The sequence below is a fragment of the Mustela lutreola genome, chromosome 9 (assembly GCF_030435805.1).
Source record: "Mustela lutreola isolate mMusLut2 chromosome 9, mMusLut2.pri, whole genome shotgun sequence".
Taxonomy (NCBI): Eukaryota; Metazoa; Chordata; class Mammalia; order Carnivora; family Mustelidae; genus Mustela; species Mustela lutreola.
The window spans coordinates 127,898,297-127,921,439 of record NC_081298.1 but is presented as its reverse complement, the minus strand read 5'-3'; the positions used below and the strand labels follow the sequence as shown (position 1 = coordinate 127,921,439).

Genomic DNA, 23,143 nt, shown 5'->3' with positions numbered 1-23,143 from the left:
ATAAAGGTGAAAGGCAAAACTTTCATAAAGGGAAAGACTGATAAGTGTGACTTCCTTAAAATGAACGGTGTATTCAACAAGACCCAACATAAAGAGAAAAGACGAGACACAAACTGGGTGAAGCTATTAGCCACATGCATTAACAACACCTAGAATATAAAATATAAAAAGAATATAAAAAGAATCCCTACAACTCAAGAAGAGAAAGACAACCCAATAGAAATCGGGGCAAAAGAAACAAACATGGATTTTGCCAAAGAGAAAACTCAAATGGCCAATAAACACATGAAAGATGCTCAGTGTTCTTGGTGGTCTGGAAGTAAAAATTAGGATCATAATGAGAAGCCACTTAAAACTACTCCATTGTCCCAAGAAGCTTTGAGCATGAAAAACAATAGGAACTCTGATACATCGCTTCTGGGAGTGAAGACTGATGCAACCATCTAAGAAAATAATTGTAATTTATACACCCCCTATGCTCCAGCAATCCCCCATCTATGCCAAAGACCCTAGGGAGAGGGCGGGGATGGCTCAGTCGGTTAAGTGTCTGACTCTTGATTTTGGCTCAGGTCAGGATCTCACGGTCAGGACCTCACAGTTGTGAGACTGCACCCCACCCCACGTGGGGCTCCCCGCACAGCATGGAGTCTGCTTGAGAGCCCTCCCACCCAGGCTCACAAGGGTGCCTGCACTCAGGGGCTCTCTCTCTGAAAATAAAGACAATTAAGAAAAAAAAAGACCCTAGAGAGACTTCTCAAATACTTGCTTACGGACATACTTAGCAAGACTATTCAAGGCAATATTGTTTATAACTGCAAAAATAAAACCAGGGAATGGTCCCAATGTGCACAGTAGGAAAATGGATATATTATGGTAACTCAAAACAGCAAAAATAATAGAACAAACACATAACAAGCATGATTCTTAGAAATGATATTGAGGGGAAAAGTTAAGCTGCAGAGGACTATATACAATATAACACCATTGTATAAAGTTCAAATACAAGGGGACATAAACACTATGTTGTTTAGGCCAATGTGTGTAGGTGGTTGTTGTAAAAAAATGAAAGGAATGAATGATCACTACAACAATCAAGAAGATTAGTTACCTCTGGGGTAGAGTTCTCTCTATAGAAAAGGATCCAGAATGGTTTCTAGTAAACTGGTTCTTAAATTAGGCAGTAAGTGGGGCACCTGGGTGGCTCAGTGGGTTAAGCCTCTGCCTTTGGCTCAGGTCATGATCTCAGGGTCCTGGGATTGAGCCCCGCATCTGGCTTTCTGCTCAGTGGAGAGCCTGCCCCACCCCCCTGCCTGCTGCTCTTCCTACTTGTGCTCTCTCTCTCTCTCTGTCGAATAAATAAAATCTTAAAAAAAAAATAGGCGGTAGGTGGCTCATTGTATTATTAAGTTTTCCTGGGCCACCTGGGTGGCTCAGTTGGTTAAGCAGCTGCCTTCAGCTCAGATCAAGACCCTGGGGTCCTGGGATTGAGCCCCGCGTCCATCCAGCTACTGGCTCAGGAGGGAACCTGATTCTCCCTCTCCCTCCACTACTCCCCCTGCTTGTGCTCTCTGTCAAAAAATAAATAAAATTTTTTAAAATTAAGCCTTCTTATACTTTATATGTACTGTGTATATCAAACAACACTCATACAAAATTTAGAAAAATTTGGGCACCAAATGGGATTTGTAAATAATGTTTTTCCCTATGCAAAATATTCTCAACAGAACATTTAACAATAATTAAAAGATTATAGCTCTTCTGTACCTATATCCGAAGCCAGCAAATACTGGATTATCTTCTATTGCTCCAATGACTATAATAATAGCAGAGGCCAGGGCGCCTGGGTGGCTCGGTCATTAAGCGTCTGCCTTCCGCTCAGGTCACAATCCCAGAGTCCTGGGATCAAGCTGCACATCCGGCTCCCTGCTCAGCAGGACGCCTGCTTCTCCCTCTCCCACTTCACCTGCTTGTGTTCCCTCTCTCACTATCTCTCTCTCTCTCTCTCTCGGTGAAATAATAATAATAATAATAGCAGCAGAGGTCAAGGAGGTATTTTTCATAGGATAGTTGTCATGGAATCAGATTTGTTGTAAAAAAAATACGTAATTTATGTGCCAGACTGTCCACAAGAAGAAATACAGAGACAATGTCCACAAACATAAAACCAAGAACTTTGCTTTTTACCAGCAATGCTGGCAGAGAAAATACCATCAGAACATTTAAAACGGCCACAACAAGCATTAGTGATTTTATGGACTCATTCACAGGACTCTGACTAGGGAAATGGCAGTCATAACCTGTACGTACCTTGAGGCACCGGCACTGATCTTCCTATGGGGTCCCCAAGCCCCATAAAATCATGTGCTTTTATCCCGCCCAGACACTTTCTCTGCAAGAGGAGCCAGGCCTCAGGCTGTCCTCAGCCTCGGCTCTCAGGCACCTGATTACAGACCAGCGGCCCCACGTCCATTATCCCAGCAGCCGCTAATGCAATTAAACCGCAAGATGGGCCCTCGCCTCAACCCTCTCCCAGCTCCATCTTCATAAACGGGAACAGACAGACAGGAGTCCCCAAGGGTATGAAACCTTTCCAGATAATTTTCAAGGAGAGTGGGGAGTGGGGTATGCGTCTGTGCTAATGGAACCTCTATGGCCGAGGCAATTTCTCCGCGGAGCTGCCCTGACCAGCCACACACTCATCGATCTATCAGGCATCTGTCCCTGGAATTTATGATTCTGTTTGAGAAGTGGTGTGTCTGTGTGAAGTTGCAATCAGGGCTCTCTCCATTTACTAAGTTGGCACTTGAGTCCGTAATTATAAGCTAGTACTTTTTACCTACCCCAGATTCACGGAAATTTCCAGTTTTCTGACTGTCTCTCACAGACTCTTTGCTGGTCTCTAAGACTTGAATGGTGGGTAAAGAAAAACATCAAAATTGAAGTGACAGTTGAAGTAAGGGAATTGACTACTGGGAGAAAAATAGGACATTTTTATGATCCCCAAACTGGAATTAAAAAAAAAAAAGGCATTTCAGGGAGAAAATCGGGGGTGGCAATAGCACGAAATCATGCCTTAGACCTCACGGGTGCTTGCCATCGCACTACTAACATAAGCACACACTCGAGTGGGGTCCAGAGGGGTCAAAGCACTTGAAATTTCATTTGAAATTTGCCCAGGGCTAGTTTTTAGGAGTATCTGGACCTTAGTTCGCCAGAAGTTTTTTTTAAGATTTTATTATTTATTTGACAAAGAGATCACAAGAAGGCAGAGAGGCAGGCAGAGAAAGAGGGAGAGAGAGAGGAAGAAGCAGGCTTCCTGCTGAACAGAGAGCCTGATGCGGGGCTCGATCCCAGGACCCTGGGATCAGGACCTGTGCCGATGGCAAAGGCTTAACCCACTGAGCCACCGAGGTGCCCCTCCCAGAACCTTTTAAGGAGGCAAGATAGTTAGGCTTAAACTCTGGAAGGTCCAGCCAACATCAGAAGTACTTCCTGTTCTAGGTAGCTCTGGGGACAGAGGTCAATCAATTTTTTTTGTCTTCTTTTGAGCTCTGCTGATTGCTGCTGGTTTGGGTTAAGAAGGATATGCCAGAGCCCATGTTCTCCAGGACCTCTTGCTCTCATCTCTAAGCCAAGAAAATAATCTAAAACAACGTTAAAATACCTTTTAAGTGCTTCTAAGACAGCTTTAACGGGTTTTGGGCAAGGGACAGAAAACCTCAAAGAAACCGAAAAACACAATCCATATGGCACCAGAATACTGTTTTGTTCTGGGAATCCTGCCCTTAGACAAAACCACACAGTCTCGAATACGTAAACAACCACTTTTTGAGCCATCTAACAAAGACTGAGCTCTGCTAGACAGCAGGGAGCTGCAGCCCGGGGGTCGGCGTACAGGAGACAAGGAGGAAAAGCAGCCGAGGCAACCACGGCAGGGGCTTCACCTCTGAGCGACAGTGCGAATCCCAGCCGAGGAGAGTCCACGGTGGACAACAGCTCTCCTCTGAATGGCCTCATGTGCAGCAAATACTGCACAAAGAAGCATCAGGCCGTACTGCCTAAATGGGTGGGTTAGCCAGCGGCGTCCTCACTCTGGACAGTCAGACTCTCTCAAGACTTCGAGAGAAGGAGCAGGATTAAGGCTCTGAGAGTCTGTGAAGAGCTTTGCGCTGCCGTCTCTGATGGTTACTTCCTGAGTGGCCGTGAAAGTTAACGGGATAAAGCCTTCGCTGTCTGCACAGAGAAGGATCCAGTGTGAGTCTGCAGAGTGAAATAAACACACAGACAATTTAGAATATCTCGTCTTATTCTATGAAGAAAAAGACGACAAATACTTTTTTTTGAGGGTAAGAAGAGAGTAGTTGATACTATTGAACTGATTGTTATAAGACCATGACCGTGCAGATAAGTGGGGAGACGGAAGGACTGAGTACTGCTGAGGGTGACGTCATACGGCAGGAGCGGGCACTGATGGTACTGATGGCATAGGCATGGCTGGGGACACCCATCTTTACCCAGGTGAGGCACTTAACACGCAGGGCTACGCACAGGATTGTGTATGTGACACACACGTGTTAGGGGTTGTGCATGGAGTGTCCCTATCTACACGTTTTTAAGCAGTTTCTCCAGGAACAATGTGGAAGTGGGAACAGCTACTTTCTGGAGGAACCTTTATTCTTCAGAGCCACACTGATCTCTAGACACCTAAGCACACAGAGGGGCTAGACTAGAATGGTCCGGATAATCCTGAATGGTTTGTTCTGGGGTAACCCAAGGCCAGGGACCTTACCACACGCCTGGACCCATTCTAAGTTTTTCAAATCTACTGTGCCTCACCTTTGACTTTGTAATTTCACTTCTGAAAATCTGTACTTTCTAAGGGCCACATGTAAAATATGCAGAGAGGTTTTTATTAGGGCTATGTAGGATGCTGAACGCTGGAAACCAATGAAAGGTCTGAAAAATACGGCAAAGTAAAATACAGTACACTCAGAACAGAATATTAACCCCACTCAGGACAAATGATAATTGTGACGCCATATCATAAATCCATGTGTCAAAACAGAAGATGCTGGTGCTACAATGTTAAGAGGGGAAAAAAGAAATGGATTTAATGTTCAACATGGTGGCTATCTGGGACGCCTGAGTGGCTCAGCTGGTTAAGCGGCTGCCTTCAGCTCAGGTCATGATCCCAGCGTCCTGGGATCGAGTCCCACATTGGACTCCTTGCTCAGCAGGAAGCCTGCTTCTCCCTCTGCCTCTGCCTGCCACTCTGTCTGCCTGTGCTCACTCTGACAAAAAAACAAAAAAAAAAAAACAAAAAAAAAAACCATGGTGGCTATCGCGACAAGAATGAGGCATAAAAAACCCAGCGTGCTGGGCACCTGGTAGAGTGGACATGGCTCAGTTTCCTGGCATTTAGGGATGCCCTTAATCCCATGTGTGCTGCATATTAAAACGACAATTCCTTTAAGAAAAATTCTGTAATGCTGCTAGGATCTCTGTGTTTAGTGCAACAGGTACGTATGTCATTCCTTCTTATGTCATTCCTCTGCAGCTGTTATATATTGCTTGGTAACTCCTTCAGTTTTTTCCTGCGTACTTTCAGGGCTTCCACTTAGGCTGTAAGTTCCTTAAGGGCAGAACCCATATTTCCCATGTATTTTGGCACCTTATGATAGACTTGGGTATACAGCAGACAATGCACAATTCTCGTGAACTGTCTCGTGAATCACCGAGGGGTTCGTACACTTCATCTTCATTATCAATGAAACTTAACAAAACAGATGGTAGAGCCAATATCTGAAGGGTTGTGAGGTAGAGCCAATATCTGAATTCTGAGCACCTGAGTACTCAGCCAATATCTGAATATCTGAGTACCTACCATGGAGCATTTCGATTAGAGAGAGGCCGAAAGTCTGCTGAACTGTCTTCAGACTTAATTTGCCATTGCAGAGGAGCATGGCTCTTCTTTCAACGGCAGGACCTACACAGAAAGATTTCTTCACATATAAAAATAAAAGTTGTTAAACTGATTGCAAAAGCAATAGAGTTAACATTTCTTAAGAACAGAATGTGTAAGTATTTTTTTACTATCTTTATAACTAGACCAATTGTGGGATGCCTGGGTGGCTCAGTCAATTAAGCATCTGCCTTTGGCTCTGGTCATGATCCCAGGGTCCTGGATGCGGCCCTGCACTGGGCTCCCTGCTCAGTGGGGAGCCTGCTTCTCCCTCTCCCTCTCCCTCTGCTCCTGTCCCCACTAGTGCGCATGCACTTGCTCTCTCTCTTTCCTTCCCTCTAATAAATAAATAAAATCTTTAAAAAGAATAAAAGTAACTAGACCAGTTGTAAATAAGGAGATTTTGGCTACACTATTTTTTTTTAAGATTTTATTTATTTATTTGACAGACAGAGATCACAAGTAGGCAGAGAGGCAGGCAGAGAGAGAGGGGGAAGCAGGCTCTCCACTGAGCAGAGAGCCTGATGCGGGGCTTGATCCCAGGACCTGAGCAGAAGGCAGAGGCTTTAACCTACTGAGCCACCCAGGCTCCCTTTGGCTACATTATTTAACACAACAAAAGGATTAGATCTCAAAATACTTATGGGTTAAATACCATGACATTCTTACCTAAAATGTTTTAGGAAATTAAAAAATAAAAAGCAATTATGGCAAAACATGTTAACAACTGTTAAATCCATATGGCAGATATTAAAAGGATTTCATTATGTAGTCTTTATTTATGTTTACAATTTTTCATAATAAAGAGTATATGTTTGAAAATTTTCACAATAAAAAAATTTAATTCAGTTTTAAACTATTCTCTGCTTCTTTTAAAAACCTGCATCCTTGAGTTGGTCAAACAGTAGTACTTTTTTTTAAAGATTTTATTTTTTTTATTTGAGAGGGAGGGAGAGAGAGAGAGAGAGAAAGCAAGCAAGAGCACAAGAGCAGGGGGAGGGAAAAGCAGACTCCCTGATGAGTAGGGAACCTCATATGGGGTTTGATCCCAGGATGCTAGGACACTAAGGCAGCTGCTTAACCGACTAAGCCATCCAGATGCCCCCAAACAATAGTAATTTTAAGAAAAAACTAATTAGGGGCTCCCGGGTGGCTCAGTCATTAAGCCGGCTGCTTTCAGCTCAGGTCATGATCCCCGTGTCCTGGGACTGAGCCCCACATTGGGCTCCTGGCTCAGCGGGAAGCCTGCTTCTCCCTCTCCCACTCCCCCTGCTTATGTTCTCTCTCTTGCGGTATCTCTATCAAATAAATAAAATCTTACAAAAAAAAAGGAAAAAACTAATTAAAATATCTCTTCTTGACCATATTAAACAATAATTGGTATATTACTTATCAATGATTTTGATACCAACTTTCTGCAAATATCTTTTAAGATCAAGATACAGAAGTCCACAGTAATCAAATTAGTATGATATCAGTAATGTTCTAGATAAAGAGATCAGCATTCTAGTAGTCACAGTATGGAGAATCCAGAAATAGATCCCAGTATATTAAGTTTACAGATAACAAATGGGGTAGATCAAGTTCAGTGGGATTAAATACACATTTTTTTTTCTTAATTTTTTAAGTAAGCTCTATGCCCAGTGTTGGGCTTTGAACTCAAGACCCTGAGTGGACCATGCACCAAAATTTAATGAAAGATTAAAAACTTAAGTGCAAAAACTGATGTAAAGGGGCGCCTGGGTGGCTCAGTAGGTTAAAGCCTCTGCCTTCGGGCTCAGGTCATAATCCCAGAGTTCTGGGATCGAGCCCCACATCAGGCTCTGGGCTCAGCAGGGAGCCTGCTTCCTCCTCTCTCTGCCTACTTGTGACCTCTGTCTGCCAAATAAATAAATAAAATCTTAAAAAAAAAACAACTGATGTAATAAAATAATGCAAGAGAATCTAGACTATTACATGTATATGAATTTTTATAATCTACAAAAACCTCTTATGAACTGGTAACTGAATAGGAAAAAAATGAGCAATGGGCAATTCATCGTCAGTTGGCCAAAGACCACAAAGACATACTCAAATTCACTAAAAGTAAAGGAAATACAAACGAATAAAAGTGAAGAGCACTTCACACTTACCAGACGGGTGGGGCTGTGAGGAAAAGGACAGTCTCATAGGTTGAAAAGGGGCATGTGATGATGCAGTAAGTAAAAAATCTTTGAGAGGCAATCTGGCAACTCTCGGAAAAGTAGAAACATACATATATACTCTTCAAATTAGCACTTCCAGTTCTGGGAACCAACCCAACAGAAATAAAAGTAGGAGTGCAAATAGCTACACATAAGGGTACTACGACAGCATGACTGGGAGTGACTGATGACACGGAAATGAAGAGCTAAAGGCAGTTGGAATGTCCACCAAGGGCCCAGCTACAGTAACAGTGTATTCTCAGCACAGAGAGTGACCCCATTTTTGTAAAACAATGACACCCCCCCCCGCCCCCGCATCTAGAGACCTATGTATACAAAGAAGTATGTAAGATTGTAGGAGCAGGAACTAAAATAACGGAGGGAGCCACCTTAAGTTGTGAGTTATAGCGGGGGTGAGGTGGGGGGCCGGGCCAAGTTCAATGGGAAGAGAAAATGTTCATGATAAAAACAGATAAGATATGATTCCATTCACATAATATGATATGAATGCACATGCGTTAAATCTTTCTAAATCAACCTAACCTTTCTGCAGTGCACAAGGAAAAGTTCCCCACAGTGAAACAGCACAATAAGGAGAATTCTTTTTTTTCCTTCCTAAATGTAAATGGCCAGGATGAGTACAATCGTTCCTATTTTACACCATGCGGGTGATACAATCCCAGTGTATGCCGGCATGCGTGCCCATCTGGCTGGCAGCCAACCACCCTGGAGAAGCAGAACGACTTGCCTGTAATGTAACTCGCCCAGGTCAGGGAAGTTGGGCTACAACACCATCTTGTTCAACAATGAGTTTTTCTGGCCGGTACCCGCTGGGTATAGGGGCAGCCCTCAATGGGGAAGTTACCTGATAAGTCACGTGCACATAGGGCAGATCCTGCGAGAGAGGATACGCAGCAGAGGGCCTCTCCTTTTGTAGAAGGTCTGTGAGTTCGGAGAGACGTCGCTGCACTTCCGTCAGGGTCCTAGATAAAATTTCTATTTCCTTAGACAGCTGGGAAATTTCCTTTTCCCTTTGTATGTTCTTGCTTGGAGGCCAGTCAGGAGGTGTGGGAGTTAGGGCGGGCTGGGGTGTGGGGCCAGATCTGGGCCGTGGCGGTGAGCGGTTAACAGGCTGGGCAGCTACAGTGTCAAGGGCAAAGGAGCCGTCCCAGACCCTGGCCGGAGGACTTCTGATTTCTTCAATAAGGGGTCTTCCGGGCCGCCCGCTTTGCCCACTGCCATGAGCTGTTACGAGCCCTCTGTTTGGGGGACAAAAATCTGGGGAAAGACTCTCAATTCGCTTTTTCCCGTCTGTTTTATTTAACAGAGTACTGAGAGTTGAGCCTCCCTTCTGGTTTTCACCCACTGTTACTGGAAATTCTTCCAACGTTACTTCCCTAACGATCAAATGAAGGATATACTGATCAGTCTTTGAAGAAGGAAGAAATGCCGCATCAGTGGGCTTTTGTCTTCCTACCAAAATTAATAGTAACTTATCTGTCAAGAAACATATACCTTTTGGCTTTTCACTTCTCTCTAATTGAATCTGCCGCGTGTTTGGCACACGCGAGGGAATGACAGAATAGATAAAAATGACATTGTAAGTATTGGAAGCCACCGCGACCACCTGGGCTTTAGGATTAAATGCTATTAGATCAGGAGCCAGAATGCCAGGAATGGTGACTTTTCTGGTCTGCGTGACCTCTTTCTCAAAGGTCACAAGGACCAAATGTGAGGCATCCAGGCCAGTTCCTGTCAAGCAGTCCTTTTTTCTCAGACAAATAAGAGAACTACCCTCCAGCTTGGAGGTATTGAAATGTATATGAGTTAGATCTAGAGGATCTGAAAAGGAATGAGAAACAGGAGAACCCGAGGTTTCAAAATTCGTCTCGGAATCAAGGGCCCCCTGATCCCCGGTGGGTGCCCCTTCAGGAACCGGTGAAGCACACAGACGAGTGTCTTCCTCATCAGGCAGGACATCCGTGGTTTCAGACGCATTTAAGCCACAAATCTTATCTAGTGGAAGCTCAGTGGCTACAGCGACCTGTGAGCCCGCGGTGGCCCTGATGCAGCGCACGTAGCTGTCCACATCAAACACCGGGTAGAAAGAGCACCTGCACAGAGTCTGCTGAGCGCTGTCCCAAATGTAGGAAAACAGGCTGCTGCCAACTGCCACCACCAGCCTCCGGCCATCCCGGGTCCAACAGCCACAGTGAATGAGGCCCCTGGTGTCGATGTCTGCTTTCACCGGGGGAATGTCACCATGGACACTTGGGAAGACTGACACAGCCTGTGCCGTCAACACAGCCAGGACAGCACTCTTTGGATGCCACACACAGCCCTGGGGAAGGACGGGGTGTGATTCTCTAATCTCACAGGTCCACGACATCAGCCACTGGCTTTTCTCCATAGTGCTGGGACACAGCTGCCCCACAGTGACATAATTCTTGTGCCAGACCGCGAGCAGAGCGGGCACGTCAGCCACACCAGGGGGTGCCCAGGACACTCCATATACGTGTTCAAACTGTGCAATGACCTTGGAGTCCCCGAACCTGGCCTCTCCGCCGTGAAGCTGTAAATCAGTCAGGATGACCTGATGCCCGTCAGTCCAGACAAGGCCGTGGACGGGGTGGATCGCCTGATACAAGGCATTCAGCCCCGTCCTGAGAAGTCTTCCTTTTCCCAACTCCATCCTTTTGGATACAGGTTGCCTGAAATCAGCAAGAAGGAAAGACTTACCAGGAGAATATAATCAGACAAATGGAAAATATAGAACATTTTACAAGACAATTGGCTTAGGCCTTTCACAAGTCAATATTTCAAGGGGGTAAAAGGATGAAGTTATGTCACAGATTAAAAGACATTACTGAGGGGCGCCTGGGTAACTCAGTGGGTTGAGCTGCTGCCTTCAGCTCGGGTGGTGATCTCAGAGTCCTGGGATCAAGTCCCACATCAGACTCTTGGCTCAGTGGGGAGCCTGCTTCCCTCTCTCTCTCCCTCTGCCTGCCTCTCTAACTACTTGTGACCTCTGTCAAATAAATAAATAAAACATTAAAAAAAAAATAAATAAAAGACACTACTGAGCCATAATAAGCAAATGCAATACATAAACTTTGATTGGCTTTTGCATTGAGGAAATAAACATTTTTTTAAAAGACTTTATTTATTTACTTGTCAGAGAGAGAGAGAGAGAAAGAACGAGCACAAGCAGGGTTGCTGCTGAGCAAGGAGCCCAATGTGGGGCTCCCTCCCAGGACCCTGGGATCCTGACCTGAGCCAAAGGCAAGACGCTTAACTGCCTGAGCCACCCACATGCCCCAAGGAAATAAAATTTTCTTTTTTTTTTTTTAAAGATTTTTTTTATTATTTATTTGACAGACAGAGATCACAAGTAGGCAGAGAGGCAGGCAGGGAGAGAGGGGGAAGCAGGCTCCCCGCTGAGCAGAGAGCCCGATGCGGGGCTCGATCCCAGGACCCTGGGATCATGACCTGAGCCGAAAGCAGAAGCTTTAACCCACTGAGCCATCCAGGTGCCGGAAATAAAATTTTCTATTAAAACAAGGTATTTTTAGAATTGGAGAAATCTGAATGTACAATGGATAATAGAAGATATTGTGGAGTTATTCATTTTCTTAAGTGTGAACATGGTCTTGTGGGTTTGTAGGAGAATGTCCTCACCATTGAAATATGATGCTGAAGTATTTGGGGTAAAGTGCCATGATGCCTACAGTTTGCTTTCAAATGGTTTAGTGAAAAACAAAAACATGAAACCCCATACATTTTATAGAGAAATGCAGAGAGAGCAAATCGATGTGACAAAATGTTAATAATTCTTGAATTTAGGATTGAGGGTATTTTGGTATGGTACTTTCAACTTAAAAAGTTTCATATTTAAAAATTGAGGGGCACCTGGGTGGCTCAGTGGGTTAAGCCTCTGCCTTCGGCTCAGGTCATGATCCCAGGGTCCTGGGATTGAGCCCCTCATCAGGCTCTCTGCTCAGCAGGGAGCCTGCTTCCAGAGAGCCTGCTTCCTCCTCTCTCTCTGTCTGCCTCTCTGCCTACTTGTGATCTCTGTCTGTCAAATAAATAAACAAAATATGTTTTAAAAAATTGAGGGGTGCCTGGGTAGCTCGGTCAGTTAAGTGTCCAAATCTTGATTTCGGCTCAGGTCACGATCTGGGGGTTGTGAGATGGAGCCCTACATTGTCATTGTTGTCGTATTGGTTGCGCTCTGAGCTCAGCAGGGAGCCTGAGCAGCCTCCCCCACTGAGTGTGGTGCTGGATGCAGGGGTTGATCCTAGGACCTGACCATGACCTGAGCTGATGGCAGATGCCTAACTGACTCAACCAACCAGGTTCCCCAGTTTGTTTTTCTTTTCTTATTTATTTATTTATTTTTAAAAAGATTTATTTATTTATTTGTTTGTTTATTTTGGGCAGAGAGAGAGAGAACACAAGCAGGGGGAATGGGAGAGGGAGAATAGGCTTCCCACAAAGCAGGGAGCCTGGTACGGGGCTCCATCCCATGACCCTGGGATCATGACCTGAGTGGAAGGCAGATGCTTAACCACTGAGCCACCCAGGCACTCTGTTTTTCCTTTATACAAAAAGTGGGGTGTAAGTCAAAGTTCCCGGGTACTAACAACAGAAGCCACTCTGGCTAATTAAAGCAAAAAAGCAAAGCAAAGCAAAACAAAACAAAACAAAAACAAAAACAAAAGAAGAAGTCTCCAGAACTAGGCTCTGCAAACAAGCAAGAGCCAAGTGGGGCCAAGCAGAACAAGTCATGGCCATCACTCTGTCTCCCACACATTAGCAGCTGAGAATCTAACTTCACTGCCCCTTCTTTGATGGCAATTGCTTAAGATCCCGAGTGGGGATCTAGGGGGGAACCTCCCACTGGCTAAGCCTAGCTTCCATGCCCTGTTCTAGCTGCCAGGATGGGGAGAGGGTTTCCCCACAAAGGCTTCTGTAACAGGGAGCTGGGGCTCTGCTTCCCCCCAAGACTCACACAACTGGCAGTTACTTCCAAATCAGGGAAGGGGTTTTCAAAAAATGACAATTACTGCAAGGATCATATGTTACATATTATTCACTAATTTATTTTAAGTCACGGGTACCTTTCCAAGTCAGTAAAAATAGGGCTGCTCCCTCAATCTTTTAAGTAGCTGCATTATGGCATGCCATAATGTCCCCAATGATTTCCCCTGGAGGTGGGAATTCAGCTTGTTTTCAATTTTTATTTAGATGTGGATAGAGTCCAGAAGTTTGATACTCGGTTCTTCCCACTCCCTTCCTTCCAATGTCACCTACTCTTGTACTTTTTTGATGATCATCTGTTTATTACGGTCAGCCCCACATCCCTTCTCCTGGCCTCCCTGCAGAGCTGCGGTGCTATTCGGATATCTGCTAGCCTTCACATTAAGGCTGATATTAGCCCTGCCCACACTCATTTCAAACCGTGTGCATAAAAGAAAAAAAATGGTGGGTTTTTTTTGTTTGTTTTGTTTCTCAGTAGTGGCTCCTTAATGGATATCACCATTCTCATATTCACTCAGGCTAAAAACTCAGGACTCCATCTGACTGCTCTCCTGTACTCTTCGTTAGTTGTCAAGTCCTATTAATTCTCAGAACTGTTTCTGAATCCAGTCCTTGTCACTCCCGCCAGCACTATCCTGAATCAATCACTGTCACCTCAAACCCAGATGACTGCAGTGCTCTCCTCCTACTTGGTTTCCCCACCTCTGTCTGTCTTCAGTCCATCCTCTGCAAAACCAATCTTAAAATGTCCTTTTAAGTATATTGTTTATCAGCTTTAAAGTTGGCGGACGTTAAAAAAATTGGCAGACGTTACCTACTACCTATAGCTGCGCTGTTCAATACAGTAGTTACTAACCACGTGTGCTTTATAAATTGAATGAAAATGTTATTTCACTGTATTTTTTAAAAAAGATTTTATTTATTTGACAGAGAGAGAGAGGGAACACAAGCAGGGGGAGTGGGAGAGGGAGAAGCAGCCTCCTTGCAGAGCAGGGAGCCAATGTGGGGCTCGATGTCAAGACCCCAGGATCATGACCCGAGCCAAAGGCAGATGCTTAATGACTGAGCCACCCAGGTACCCCTATTTAATTAAAATTTTAAGAAATCCACTTGCTCAATCACACTAGCCCTTTCTCAAGTGGTCAACAGTTACATGTGGCCAGTGGCTCTCCTATTGGGCAGGGCGGAACAGAACATTTCCATCAGTGAGGAAAGTTCTGCTGGACAGCACCAGCCTATAGGAGACAGTCTGAATTCCTCAGATGGACATTCAACCCCTGCGCAGTATGGACCTACCTATCCCTCCAGTCTTACTTCTGTTTATTCATTTTCGCAGTTACAATGCCTGGTGCATTCCAAACACATAATAAATGACAGGTGAAGTGAAGGCCCTGCTTAAATACCATCTCCTCCAAGAGGTGTTCCTTAGTCATCCTGCTAAAGGGGATACTTCCTCCTCCTAACGCCTACAGCCCTTACAGTCTAAAGCACTTGGGTGACATCTTCAGTTTATTACCTGCAATTACCAGTTCTTCTTTCCTGTACTGCCTCGCATTTCACAAAGTCCTTACCTGTGGGTTCCTAGCACATGTCATTAAGTACTGAAGTACTTTCAGATGGATTGCTCTGTTTCCATTATATCCTAAAAGGAGTTTCCAATTGGGTCATGGTATTTCCAGAGGTTGTGTTCTGATAGCATTTTTATTTCTTGTTTTAGGCTCTTATGATACGGTCAGTAAACCTCTGGAACTGTATTTGGACGCTCTAAGTCTGTTAAATAATCCAGCCTCTTCAATAACACAATGGGGGATATATATATATATATTTTTTTTGGGGGGGGGGATATATATTAAGAGATATTTCGCTTCCCTACTGGGTCGTACAATCCTAATGAAGCCATACACTAGCATTTCTCATTTTTTGTATGATTAAAAGAAGAAAAAAAGTTAAGCAACCATTCATATTAGCACAAGTCCCCAGGTCTTAAAGATTGTCACTTAAATCATGAGGACAAACTCATGATTACTATCACTTAAATCATGAGGACAAACAATCGATGTTAATAAATCATATATTGACATGATATAATTTTAACATTCTATAAAACTAATTAATGTAGGGGGCGCCTGAGTGGCTCAGTGGGTTAAGCCGCTGCCTTCGGCTCGGGTCATGATCTCAGGGTCCTGGGATCGAGTCCCGCATTGGGCTCTCTGCTCTCAGCGGGGAGCCTGCTTCCTCCTCTCTCTCTCTCTGCCTGCCTCTCTGCCTACTTGTGTTCTCTCTCTGTCAAATAAATAAATAAATAATCTTAAAAAAAAAAAAAACTGATTAATGTAGGAATTTGCCACAGTCAAATGTTTCCTTCCTAGGGTAGTTCCAGGAGGAAGAAACATCTTTATTTTGGGTGATTATTATAATGTAGAGTCTCTATCAGTGCCATAGTATGAAAATCTTTCCTTGAATCATCTTATGTATAGAACCTGGTTTATTGTTGCTTTAGTGAACTTCCAAGTTCAGATGCACCAAAAGTTGGCTTTGCCTTAATATTCAGCCCAAATCTACTATTTGGCTTGGATTTCAGCCTTTGGAAAACTGAACAGCCTAATGCTAGCACCGCCGAGTGGTGTGTCCATACCTATTTAAGATAATAAGGTCAGATGGGAATAAGGCAGTGATAAGAACATGCTGGATATTCTAACTTATCTAAATGATAAGTATTCATTTTCAAATATAGACAAACATGATAAGCATTCTTTATTTAAAAGCCAAAAACTGCCTCAGGTACATTCTATTTCACGGTTCTATCAGTGAATTGAGGAATACATATATCTTATCACTATGTATAATACATATATATATATGCTGTAGTAATAAAATGCTGCAATAATAAATGACTATGCAGATTAATATCAGGACAAAAACAAGAACTTTCACATAGTTGACTTACTGAGAAATAGAATAGCAGAATATAAATATTTAAAAAGTACATTAGTTAGGTAACTTAAAGAAAAACATTATCTTCTTGATCAACACATTTATGAAATTTATTTTTTTTAGATTTATTCATTTAGTGAGAGAGAGTATGCACAAGTGTGGGGGGAGGGGCATAGGGAGAGGGAGAAAGAGAACCTCAAGCAGACTCCTTGCTGAGCACAGAGCCGAACACAGGGCTCTATCCTATGACCCATGAGATCAGGACCTGAGCTGAAATCAAGTCAGACACTTAACCAACTGAGTCTCCCAGGTGCCCCAATGTTTATGAAATTTAAATAAAAATAAATGCACAGTTATAGAAATTAATTCTAGTTCTAATCTTGGTAAAACTGTTCATCACATTAGTATTTATTAAACAAAAAATATTAAGGAACTGTGTTTAACTTTTTTTTTTAAGACTTTAAAAAAAAATTATTTGAAGAAAGAGACAGCGAGAGAAGGAACACAAGCAAGGAAGTGGGAGAGGAAGAAGCAGGCATCCTGCTGAGCAGGGAGCCTGATGTGGGTCTCAATCAAGGGACCCTGGGATCATGACCTGAGCTGAAGATAGATGCTTGACCCAGGACCCCCATTTTTTAGACTTTTTGTAATCTCTACACCCAACAAGGGGCTTGAGCTCATTATCCCAAGATCAAGAGTCAAGCTTCACCCACTGAGCCAGCCAGATACCCCTACTTTTTAGTTTTTAAATTATATTTAGCCATGGGTCACTTAATTAAACATCCTAACTGGGAATTATTTATAAGCTGTGAGAATGAATTAAAGGCAGACAGTGAACTTGTCACCAGTTTTCATGAGGTGGAAAAGCTCCAAAATTCCTGATAAATCATTTTCAGTCCAGACATAATAATGAAAAAGAGAATGATGGAAAAAACTGTTAAATAAAAATGAGGTACCCAAAATACCTTGCAGCTGAAAGGAAGTGGCTTTTTTAGCACTGAAAGTATGTATCTTGTTGACCACAAGTACAATCCAGGACACAATATTGCTGAGAAATTATTTTTCCTACAAAATAAGGTCAAACCTGGGGTGCCTGGGTGGCTCAGTGGGTTAAAGCCTCTTCTTTCAGCTCAGGTCATGATCCCAGCATCCTGGAATCGAGCCCCGCATCGGGCTCTCTGCTCAGCAGGGAGCCTGATTTCCTTCCTCTCTCTCTCTGTCTGCCTCTCTGCCTACTTGTGATCTCTGCCTGTCAAAAAAAAAAAAAAAAAAAAAAAAGTCAAACCTTTGAAATGTAATGATGACTATATTGTTTTAATAATAGAAATAAAATTTCAGATTTTTCTTTTGTCTCACAGGTTCATTTTATGATTGCCTCTGTGGAATACTAGTTTTTACACTTGGCCATTTATGCACCCAAAATGTATTTTTTGGGCACCCCTAGTGCAAACTTCCCTTATCACAAGCAAGATACTAAAAATCAGTAATTTAGGCAAAATGATAGCAATGCCCATGGTAGCAGTTCTTGGTTCAAAGTTTCAAGACACTGAAAGGAATCAAGTAAATAAAAAATTTGCACCCTGACTACTAATCCTGTGTCTAAGTTACCGTAATCACAATTTTTGGATGTAGCTGGCTATGATGCTGGGGTGAATTCGGGAGAGCCAATAAAATATGCAACATGCACTTAAAGCCTGAAATGAATCAACTCATCATGGAGTTGATCAACACAGTGGATGTCTGCCCCAAATTCTTTTTGTAAATAGATTATGTAACAATTATATATACTATCATACATGTGCATAAACATTAAAATCTTATAAAATTAAGTACCAAAATCCAATTCTAAAACACACTGTGTTATTTGACAGTGATTTTTTTTAAAAGATTTTATTTATTTATTTGTCAGAAAGAGAAAGAGCACATAAGCAGGCAGACATGGAGAGAGAAGCAGGCTCCCTGCTAAGCAAGGGTCTGATGCAGGACTAGATCCCAGGACCCTGGGATCAAGACCTGAGCCGAAGGCAGAGGCTTAACCCGAACCACCCAGGCGTCCCAACAGAGTGATTATTTTTACTGCAATTCAGGATCCAAGATGTCTTAAAAGAATCTCCTTTTTAAGGTATTCAAACAGTTTTCTTTCATCTATATTCTTCCTTTAGAAGAAAAAACAAACAAACAAACATGGGTACTTGTATATATTTACATAAAGATGCAGACAAAAATTGGGAACGATACACAGCAAAACTGTTCAAGATAGATAACTAAAATGGAGTGCAGTGATGGGACTCTTATTTCTGTATGTTTTTAAAAAACTGTTTTATAATAAGTATGTATTCAAATAGTCTTTTCGTGATTGAAAGAAGGAAATAAAGATTTAAATGTGACCTCATTAAGCTCACTGGGGCACCTGGGTGGCTCAGTCGGTTAAGCAACTGCTTTCAGCTCAGGTCATATCCCAGGATCCTGGGATCCAGCCCAGAATCGGGCTCCCTGCACAGCAGGAATTCTGCTTCTCTTTCTCCTTCTGCTGTTTCTGCTCTCTTGCTTGTGCTCTCTCTCTCAAATAAATAAATAAAATCTTAAAAAAATATACTATTTTGAAAAAAAAAATACTATTTTGAACCAACCACCTGAATTTTAAAATGGCCAAAGTCTATCAATAGGCAATTTATAAAATAGTATAGTTAATAAACAATCTTTAGAGTGATGTTCAATCTTACTAATTATCAAAGAATTGTCTGAACTTGCAGTGTCCACTTCTTTACCACTTTTTTTTAAGTAATCTCTACACCCAGCCTGCGGCTTAAACTCAAGACCCTGAGATCAAGAATGGAGCACTCCACCGACTAAACCAGTCAAGCACCTCGTCACCACTCTCTTCTTAACCCACTCCAAAGTTACCCTAATACCATTTCCTTGAAATAGCGTTCACCAACCCACCAGAGGCATCTATGTCGCTGAACCCAATGGACGTTTTTCAACCCTGTTTTACTGAGCAGTATATGTCAAAGACAGAACTTGAGAAGTTGCCTTTGGACTCTAAATGCACAGAAATGCAGTCTCTACCCGGCACCTGAGTGGCACAGATGGTTCGGTGTCCAACTCATTGTTTAGGCTTGGGTGGTGATCTCAGGGTCATGGGATCCAGCCCCACGTGGGGCTCTGCACTCAATGGGAAGTCTGCCTGTGACTCTCTCTCCCTCTCCCTCTGCCCTCCCACTCATGCTGTCTCTCTCAAATAAATAAATCTTGAAAAAAAAAATGTATTCTCTACCAAACTGCCTGGTGATTTGCTTTTAATTTATCTGCAACTTATTTCTCATACCTCTTTGCTAACCTTGCCCTTGCCTGTAGAGTTTACTAAGAAGGAACGGTCTATTATGCTGCCACATGATGTCAGATTAAGTGGGTCTGTGGTGGCTTGCTAAATGGAGGAGTAAGTCCCCTGTTGTTACTAATGAAGAAAACTGCCATCTCTAACCCACTGGTCTTATATAAGATAATATATGTTTTCCTCTAATATCTACTTATGCACTTTAAAAGACTTTTATTAATAAATAATGCATGATACATTTTCCTGGGCAGAAAAAATTCCTAACGGGCCAGTTATATCAAAGGCAATTTATGTGATATGTTTTAGGCCACTCAAGTAAGGCTAATGTCATTGAAGGTATGTATGACCAGGGGTAGTATAGGGTAAGTATTTATATATAAGGGAAGAACAAACATGATTATGTTACTGAGATTTTTAGAAAAATTAATTTTAGTATTTTCATCCTTAGTAACAAGAAGAAACTTGGCAAAAACCTAACACAAATTATAAAAATTCGTTCCAAACCTTTGTACTCCACTGCTAGTTCAGGTCCTGATCACCTCTTCCTTTTTAGCAGGGTTAGTCAAGGAGGTATCCTCTGGACGCTAGGCTCTTCCTTCCCCAGAGGCTGAATGCTTATGTGACTGGGCAGAACCGTCTTTTTTTTTTTTTTTAAGATTTATTTATCTGAGAGAGAGAAAGAGTGTGTGCATTCACGCTTCCATGCAAGAGTGAGGGGAAGTGTAGAGGGAGAGAATCTTCAAGTGGACTTGATTCCAGGATGAATGAGATCATGACCTGAGCTGAAACCAAGAGCTGGATGCTCAACCCACTGAGCCACCCAGATGGCCCAGGGCAGAATCACCTTTTAAAAAAAAAAAAAACACAGCTATGGTCATTTTGTTCTTCTGTTCAAATACTTTAGCTCTACAGTCGACACATATTTTAAAAAGTTCTTACGGTGTTAGCAGGGTATTTCAGGCCTTCTATTTTCTGAGATCGATACAGCTTTCCTACCTTATCTCCCAGATCACAAAGAGCTGCTGAGGAATTAGGAGGCATTAGCACACATTCATGTGAACGTGCAGGACAGACCTCAGAAAGAAGCCTGGTAAGTTGAATAAGGGGCCACAAAATAGTCTGAATGTCATAATGAGAAAGGGAGCCAAGTTTGTAGCAGCTACTTCAGTAGAGAAAGAGGGCCTGATTCAAGAGAGATTTCTAAGGCAGACGGAATACATCGTGATATCAGGTAAAGGATATAAGTGGTGAGGAGGAAACGAGAATTAAGTACAACACACAAATTTTTTCTTGGGAAATTGTTGAACCAGAGAATTGTTAATCAGAATTGTTAATCAGGAATTGTTAATCAGAGATACAGGGCAGAGTGTGCTTCAGAGGTAGGAACAGTGTGCAGTGTGTGATAAATTTTGTATTAGATCTGCTTCATCTAAGATGTCTATAGGGTAGCAATGCACCTTAGGCAGTCAGAGGTCAAGGATTTGGGAGTCACTGTCACAACATAGGCAGTTAAAGCCAAAGCAGTGGACAGCCTGGCAGTGAAAGATCACAGTGCAAGAAGACAGAGGTCGAAACAGGCTTCAGAAGTTTCCCAATTATCTTGCATTAAAAAAAAAAAAAAAGATTTTTATTTATTTATCTGACAGACAGAGATCACAAGCAGACGGGTGGGCGGGGGGGTGGAGCAGGCTCCCTGCTGAGCAGAGAGCCTGACAGCAGCAGCGCTCTCTGTAACAGGACCCTGAGATCATGACCTGAACGAAGGCAGAGGCTTAACCCACTGAGCCACCCAGGTGCCCCTTGCATTTAAAAAAATATTTAAATTCTGCCTGAAGCTAACTGTATACTTGTTGGCCTCTCAAACCTCAGACTATAAGATTTCAGGGAGTTTTAGGGAAAGAAAAGCTCTCTGTTATTAGTTCTCTAGAGAGATGCTCAGAACCAAAACCTGGTGCTCAGCCTGTGGCCATTTAATTCTGTTTTTTAATCTTTAAAGACAACTCACAGGGAGTATCAAGGGGCTTAGGTGAACCGGACCACTTCCAGCTGGTTTAAACAGAGCTACACAACCCCCAGTTTGTTTTTCTGTTTGTTGTGTTTCCACTATAAAATAATTTCAAGTTCTTTACACTTTTTTAAATTAACACACAAGAAAGGTAAAAAGGTAAATTCACACACACACACACAAAATCCCACATTCATCCAAAGGAACAAAATTATAATAACATCCCTCTGGGCTTTTTTCTATGTAGTTTTGGTTAATTTTTTTCACTCATACTGTATACAATTTCATATCACGACTTTTCACTTATTACATATCGTTTTCCCATGCCATTTAAATTTTATAAATTATTTTTAGAAGCCACTTAATATTCAGTAAGTCAAGTCGTATATTTCCTCACTGTTGCGACGCTTGGTTTTAAGGTTTAAAAGCCAACTTTAGGGGCGCCTGGGTGGCTCAGTGGGTTAAAGCCTCTGCCTTCGGCTCAGATCATGATCCCAGGGTCCTGGGATCGAGCCCCGCATCCGGCTCTCTGCTCAGTGCAGAGCCTGCTTCCTCCTCTCTCTCTCTGCCTGCCTCTCTGCCTACTTGTGATCTCTGTCTGTCAAATAAATAAATAAAATCTTAAAAAAAAAAAAAAAGCCAACTTTACCTTATGATAAATAAGGCTGTGATAAAGGTTTTTATGCATAAAGCATGTTCTTCATTTCGAATGGTTTCCTTAGGATACATCCCCAGAAGTGTCACTAATGAGTCACATGGAATATATTCAAACATTTAAACCCACCCCTCGCTTGTCCACAGCCGCCAGTCCTTCGCCCGCGTGCCTCCTACTCCCATTCTCCCCATCCTCTCAGCACGCCTGGGTCTCCTCCCCATTCCCCAACAGGTGCGGGTCTCCCCACCTCCCTCCCGGCCCACACACAGCCTCCCCACACCAGCTAAGCTGGGCAGCAGCGAAAACAAAATACCTTCAGTATTACTGCCCACAGAAAATAAGACTCCCGGCTGCCGCGGGATCCGGAGCCCAGAGCGAATACCGGAAGCATCTGCTCCCCGGCCTCTGATAGGTGACCGGTAGTGGGCCCGCCCCACAATGCCTTCTGCCTGTTGGCTTTTGCTTGTGTCACGTTAGGGGAGGGTCTTTCCCCTGACCAGTAAGCTGGGGATTTGCTGCACAGATCTCTGGGAGTAGTAGTTTCTGTACAATTTAATCTACAATAAACCAGCCACAGTTCGACTCTCCGTAAGAGTAGAACCTTCCTCCACTTCTCCTCGATTCTTAGTCTAGGAAAGAATACAGGATCCCTAGAGTCAACACGGTTTCTTAACTTTTGGGGGGAGAGGATAGGGGACAAGGGGTGAGAAGGTGTTGAGGACGTATTTAAATGTGGTCAAATCTACCCACAAAAATGTTCTTATCCGCATACAAGATATTGTGCATTCAACCGAAGCCGCTCCATGGACCTGTCCGAGTTACAAACCCCTGTTCTACACTTACCCCAAGAGTGCCTCCCCACGGCCAGAGTCCAAGGACCTAGTGTGTCTCTAGACTTCAGCTATACACCTGGGAGACTCTAGGCCACGCCGTGAAGCAGTCCATGTGGAATTTCAGATGCTGACCCTCACAGTACAGTCGACCATCATCTTTCTTGAACAAAACAGCCAGTCCTCCTTCAGCGATG

The 23,143-nt window shown here is 43.1% G+C and overlaps 1 protein-coding gene across 3 annotated transcripts; it reads right to left on the bottom strand.

Moving 5' to 3' along the window:
• Positions 1-918: 918 nt before the first annotated feature.
• Positions 919-22,514, bottom strand: WDCP (WD repeat and coiled coil containing). 3 transcript variants are annotated; one of them, XM_059132515.1, is made up of 5 exons: positions 22,430-22,496; positions 17,204-17,368; positions 9,011-10,856; positions 5,885-6,002; positions 919-4,260 (listed from the first exon to the last, which is right to left on the bottom strand). In XM_059132515.1, exons 3-5 carry the CDS (start codon positions 10,835-10,837, stop codon positions 4,088-4,090), a joined length of 2,118 nt encoding a protein of 705 aa, XP_058988498.1. In that variant the 5' UTR covers positions 10,838-10,856; positions 17,204-17,368; positions 22,430-22,496; the 3' UTR covers positions 919-4,087. The 3 variants fall into 3 exon arrangements, with proteins under 3 accessions (XP_058988498.1, XP_058988497.1, XP_058988496.1); XM_059132514.1 differs by lacking the exon at positions 17,204-17,368 and having other exon boundaries at positions 22,430-22,514; XM_059132513.1 differs by lacking the exons at positions 17,204-17,368; positions 22,430-22,496 and adding an exon at positions 22,246-22,339.
• Positions 22,515-23,143: the final 629 nt, after the last annotated feature.